The 6,176-nt window shown below is 37.7% G+C and overlaps 1 protein-coding gene across 1 annotated transcript; it reads left to right on the top strand.

Annotated features, from left to right (window-relative positions):
• The first annotated feature begins 276 nt into the window (after positions 1-276).
• LOC125817149 (E3 ubiquitin-protein ligase UPL5-like) lies at positions 277-4,331 on the top strand. The gene is made up of 3 exons (XM_049496710.1): positions 277-1,906; positions 3,292-3,881; positions 4,059-4,331. Exons 1-3 carry the CDS (start codon positions 277-279, stop codon positions 4,320-4,322), a joined length of 2,484 nt encoding a protein of 827 aa, XP_049352667.1. The 3' UTR covers positions 4,323-4,331.
• Positions 4,332-6,176: the final 1,845 nt, after the last annotated feature.

Raw genomic sequence — 6,176 nt, 5'->3', positions numbered from 1 at the left:
CTTCTTTTTTGTCTGATTCATTTCGGTGAATACTCCTCTAACATTTAATCTTATGACATTAAATATACATGTGAAAAGCTAAAATTAAAAAAAATATATCTTTTTAAAATAGAATAAAAAAATATTTGAAATAGACAAAAAAAAAGGAAAATAGTTTTAAATCAGTGCACAGGTGGAGGAAGGGTGAGTCTTAACAGGCAAGACAAATTTGACTTCCTCTTTAACATATGTTCAGAATAAGTGCAGAGCTCAAAACTCTTTTATTCTTGCTCATCAATGGCGTACCAGTTACCTCAGGAAACTAGCACCAAACGCAAGTTCAATGATTATGCCGCTGCCAGCACAGCCAGGATGAGACATAACGAAATCCTCTTCGATTCTTCTCTGAAAACTCCCATTCAATTCTTCGTCCGTATGTTTTCCGGCGGCAAAACCCTGGTCATTCAAGCCTATTCGTCTGATACAGTTGCATCAGTTCACTGGAAAATCCATTCCATCACCGGAATTCGACCAATCCGATCGACCTCTGCTGTACCAGCAATGGAACAGCGATTAATCTACCGTGGCAAACAGCTTGAGTTGTCCCAAACGTTATTGGAATGTGGTGTACAAAATGACGATACCCTGCAACTGATGAGTGACTTGAATTTGGTTATTCATGACCTCTGCAACTGCAATGACGACACAGATATTAATGCTAATGTCACTCGTATGACGAAGATGCTTACCGATTTTCTCGCAAATACCCCGAAGGATGGGGCAGATGGATCGGAGGAATATCTCCAAATGTTTATTTACTTCTCTGTTCCTGCGGCCCTGGTAAAACTTTATGTATCTCCTTCTGTAATTAAAAAACAAGCCGCTCATGGATGCGTTTGTCAATTTATAGATAACTGTAAGATACTTTTCACCGATCCTACAACTGTATATAGGCAGTTTGCTCCTATATTCTTCGAGTTCTGTACGGTTCTAAGAGGGGCTGCTGGTGTTGATGATACTTTATATATATTTTGCCGTAGTAGTTTAGCTGCAATGATGAAGGGGAATGTCCATGATGTTAAGCATGTGTTAAGATTGCAGGATATTTTCCCTTTTGTTCATGAGTTGGCAACAAGGTTAGCTCATGCTTTGGAATTGAGTGTGCAATTAGCTGAGTTTATACAGTTATCAGAGAGTGATGTGCGTGAGTTTATTCAGTTCATGCATCGGGTAAAGTGTGCAATACGACGTCAAAAAGCATTTGGCAGTCTGGTTAGTTTCCCTTCCTTGATGCAAGATGAAGCAGGAAATGAAAGATCTGAGATTAAAGGAGTGCATCATGTTTTTTGTGACTTGCTGGAAAAATCGGAGCTGTGTCTGAAGGAACTGGAACGGCAGCTGGGTTTGGTAAACATAGGAAGAGGTGAGCCTATTATAGGCTGTTGGTCCCAGTATCTTTTAATTCTAAAGGAGTTAGAAAGCATTTCGAAGTTGTATAAGGGATTGAATGAAATGTTTTGGGAGAAGATGAGGCAAAGAAGAGTTGCTTTGTGCTTTCTGATAGGTAAGCTTTCAAAGAAGTCTACAGATTATCAGTGGATTCTTGAGCACAAGGAAGTAACACATTTTAAGATAAGGCAGTGTTTTGCCTTGAAGATGCTTCTAGAAGGGAGGCACAAGAACGAGGAGCTTTACGAGATGCTCATTTGCAGGTCTCGTTTGTTTGAAGACTCATTTGAGTACATTGGACATGCTAGTCCTAGGTCTCTGCGAGGTCAATTATTTATTCAATTTGAGAATGAAGAAGCTACCGGGCCTGGTGTGTTGAGGGAGTGGTTTTCCTTGGTATGTGAAGCCATTTTCAACCCTCAGAATGCTCTATTTGTTTCATGCCCAAATGACGGTAGAAGGTTTTTCCCAAATCCAGGTAAACTTTTATTGCCTTTATGTACACATAAATGTGACATTTTGTTCTCATTTATCCCTTCTGTTAGTTTTTTGATCTAAAGTTGTCGAGTATGAAAGATGTTTCTTATCTGATTTTTCCTCAAAAATAGATAAATAGTATGAGATAGAGATTGAATCTTTGTGAGTATGAGTATACATATTATCTCTCTTTGTGTTCATACCCTCATAGCATTCTTTGAGGTTCAACTATTTCATGAAACCCATGTATGAGAGTTTTACTGATTCGTTGCTACATAAATTTTAGTAATTCGAAAGGATTGAGGACACACATTGGAGGTTTGTGGAAGGAACTACAGAAACATGAACTATTCATTATTCAAGGGTTGAGTATACGAAAAAAAAAAAAGATCCTGATATGGAAAGATAATACCCACTAAAAACGGAATTTCAGATTGTTTAGCATCTTTTCGTGTATCAAACCACTGCTACACTCCCCTTCTCAGATTTGTTTAACTATGTAGTGGACCCTAAAGAAGGATAGAAAATTCTCCTTAGAAGGAAGAAACAACTAGGACAGCTTTTAGAACAACTGAGCAGCAGCCCCAAAGTACAGCCCAATACTGATACTATGATTGGGAAGGACAAACAAATGGTCTATTTGCTATTAAGTCTTGCTATATACTCTTGATCAAAGGTAGGTTTTTCCCTTCTGGCAGCAATCTCATGGATCATCTAGAGAGAAGATTCAATGATACTTCGCCGAGAAAGGAAAGAATATAATTTTAGTTTGAACTCAAATGTAAATGACATTGATACCATACTTGACTTCATAAGTTCATTTACTGTCCAGCAGAGAAGCTGAGTCTTTGTCTCCTTTTGGCACTTCTGCCAATATTCATTTACTGTCCAGAAAAGCTGAGTTTTTGTTTAATTTTGCCAGCCTGCTTGAGGAGATTAAGCCATTCTAACATGCTGAGATTTTAAATTTAATTTTGTCTGGATTTAGTTCTCATGTTAGTATATTTTTTTAGTTGTGTTATTATTGATGTCCTTTGGTTCTTTGATTCTCCAATCACACCAGGCAATCAGATAAAGTTCATGAAGTAATGATCGAAAGAGTTTGAATTATTTATGGCATTGCAGTTCTAGTTAGATATCTTTCTCAATGAAGGTGCATTAGTATACTTGGATTGTATGGCATATGAATGAGTATTTACTAGTTGTATCATCATTCTTTTACCTCATTAGTATACTTGGATTGTATGGCACAACTACATTTATAAGATGGTTGCAACTACAAAGCTGTTTGATACAATCTTTTGATGTTTCACGAAAGTAATATTATTCTCCTATCTGCATTTGTGCTACAATGCAAATAACCTTCATCTGCATTTGTGCTTGCAGCATCTAAAGTGGACCCATTGCACCTTGAGTATTTTGTCTTTTCCGGCAGGATTATTGCCTTGGCCTTGTTGCATAGAGTACAAATAAGCATTGCGTTTGATCGTGTGTTCTTTTTGCAATTAGCTGGAGAGGATATTTCGTTTGAAGACATTAGGGATGCAGATCCCTACTTGTACAGTGGCTGCAAGAAGATACTGGAGATGGATACTAAGATGGTGGATGAAGATATCCTAAGCCTAACATTTGTTTGTGAAGATGAAGAATTGGGATCCAGGAAAGTAGTGGAGCTTTGCCCTAATGGGAAAAATACGATAGTGAACAGTCAAAATAGGGATAACTATGTGAATCTTCTTGTTAAACACCGTTTTGTCAAATCAATTGCTCATCAGGTAGCCCATTTTGCTCAAGGTTTTGCTGACATAATTACTGACCGACGGCTCCAGGAATCCTTTTACCGGATCCTAGATCATGAAGACCTTAACAGGATGCTTCATGGGAGTAAAACAGCTGTTTCTGTAGAAGACTGGAAAGAACATACAAATTACAATGGCTACAAAAAAGATGATCCTCAAATATCTTGGTTCTGGGAGGTACTTATTTCTTGTCTGCTCTAAGTATGTTTCCAGAGTATTAACTATCGAGAAGTCTACATTTTTGCCCCTTTAATCTTCTCTTTCTTTATTGTTTTTGGACGTGGTAGATTTTTGAACTCTTTCAAAGTTATTATCCCGGCAGCATTTTCAAAGTTTTCTTTTCTATTGCTGCAGATAGTTGGAAGTATGTCGGCAGAGCAGAGAAACGTGCTTCTCTTCTTCTGGACTTCAATCAAGTCTCTGCCTGTTGAGGGTTTTGGTGGTCTAGATTCGAAACTTCACATCTACAGAACCTCAGACTCTCATGATTGCTTGCCTACCTCGCACACTTGCTTTTACCGCCTATGTTTTCCTCCTTATCCTTCTATGGATGTCATGCAAAATCGTCTTAACATAATCACCCAAAATTATGTTGGTTGCAGCTTTGGTGCCGAGTGATGTGCAAATTTTTGGTACATGTGATATGTAATATTCTTCTAAATAGATGTAAGAAATGTCAACCTTCTGAAACTTGACTTTTATGAGAAGGTAGCTTTTGTTTAGGGATGGAAAATGGGGCAGGGCGGAGCGGTTACGAGGCAAACTTGCATAAAGTTGCGATGACCCTAACCTGCCCCACTTCACATAGGAACAATATGTGCATTCTTTTCCTTATTCTGCTTGAAAATTATAACAAAGAGCTCTCATTTACTGACTTGCCCCCTCCCAAAATAGTTATCATGTTTTTGTTTTTTTAGAATGGTTATATTAGAGTGGAATTTATAAATGAATTTTTTCTTACATTAATAGCTGAAAAAATTACAACTTTACTACTCTTTCTTATAGTTATTGATGAATATCTAATTCGAATAGTGAAAGTCGTTTATGTTTGATTTAACATCGACCGTTGATAAATTAAAAAAATAATTAAAAACAATCAAAAACAAAACAATTGGAATAGATGGATTGATATTAAAGAAACCTAATGAATAACAACCTGATTGAAATGATTTTAGGTTTTAGTTTTAATTTGACATTTCAATTTGCAAACCACAAATCTGCTCTGCCCCACATGTTTTTTTTAAAAAAAAATAAAATTGGACACCGCCTCCACAAAAGCTCAAACTCGCCCCTGTTAAAAGTTGTACAACATCAGCCCCTATTATTTAGCAACAATATCTGCAACATACTTTGGTTCTCTTTTAGTCTTCTTGTTATTTCCTTTCTCAACTATTGGCTTCTCTATCAAGTTGTGTTCATCATTTGGTATCAGAGCTACGTTTAAAGGAGAGAAAGAGAAACCACACATAACATATACACTAACTGCTCTATTCTGTTGCGATGACTGATTTACATGCCATAGGTGGAGTTAAGAAACTCAACCATCAGAATTACAAAACATGGATGACATGTATGACTTCCTACATGGAAGGTCAAGATCTTTGGGAGGTCGTTAACGGAAGTGAAGTCAAACCAGGGGAAGAAGAACCAAATGGCGCATTGAGAAAATGGAAGATTAAAGCAGGAAAAGCATTATTTGCCCTCAAGACCACTATTGAAGAAGACGTGTTGGAACATATACGAGATGCTAGAACACCAAAGGAAGCTTGGGACACGCTGGCTGCACTCTTTTCAAAGAAGAACGACACACGGCTACAACTTTTAGAAAGTGAGTTATTGTCGATAGCTCAAATTGATATGAGCATTGCACAATACTTTCACAAAGTGAAGTCTATATGCCGTGAAATTTCAGAATTGGAACCAACAGCTCCAATCGGGGAAACCAGGATGAAAAGAATAATCATTCATGGTTTGAGATCTGAGTACAGAAACTTTGTTACTGCAGTACAGGGATGGCAAATTCAACCATCACTTGTTGAGTTTGAGAATATGCTTGCTGGCCAAGAAGCCATGGCTAAGCAAATGGGCGGAGCTTCACAAAAAGGTGAGGAGGAAGCACTATATATCAACAAAAGCAGAAGGAACTCCAAGCAGGACAATGTAGCTGGGACGAAAAGAAATGATGATAAGGAACAAAAGAATCATCAAGGAGAGGGGAATTATGATCCAGGGGGAGCTTCAAAGAACTATTGGGGCAAAAACAAGAGGTTTGAAGGAAAGTGTCATCACTGTGGAAAGAAGGGCCATAAAGCCAAGGTTTGCTGGTTCAATAAAAAGGCTGTTGAGAGCAATGCTGCAGCCACTTCTAGTCCAAAGGAAAAGAGTGAAGATGATTGGGATGCTGAAGCATTTTTTGCTGTAGAACAAGAGGAGTTAGCTCTTACAGTAACAACCTCTAAACAAATTGATTAT

The sequence above is a fragment of the Solanum verrucosum genome, unplaced genomic scaffold (assembly GCF_900185275.1).
Source record: "Solanum verrucosum unplaced genomic scaffold, falcon-dt-bn FXZP01000094.1, whole genome shotgun sequence".
Taxonomy (NCBI): domain Eukaryota; kingdom Viridiplantae; phylum Streptophyta; class Magnoliopsida; order Solanales; family Solanaceae; genus Solanum; species Solanum verrucosum.
This window is presented reverse-complemented; position numbering and strand designations above follow the sequence as displayed.

Coding starts and splice junctions, on each gene's coding strand:
- LOC125817149 (XM_049496710.1), top strand. CDS start 277: ATGGCGTACCAGTTACCTCAGGAAACTAGCACCAAACGCAAGTTCAAT. Junction 1,907..3,291: donor AAGGTTTTTCCCAAATCCAG/GTAAACTTTTAT, acceptor TTGTGCTTGCAG/CATCTAAAGTGGACCCATTG. Junction 3,882..4,058: donor AAATATCTTGGTTCTGGGAG/GTACTTATTTCT, acceptor CTATTGCTGCAG/ATAGTTGGAAGTATGTCGGC.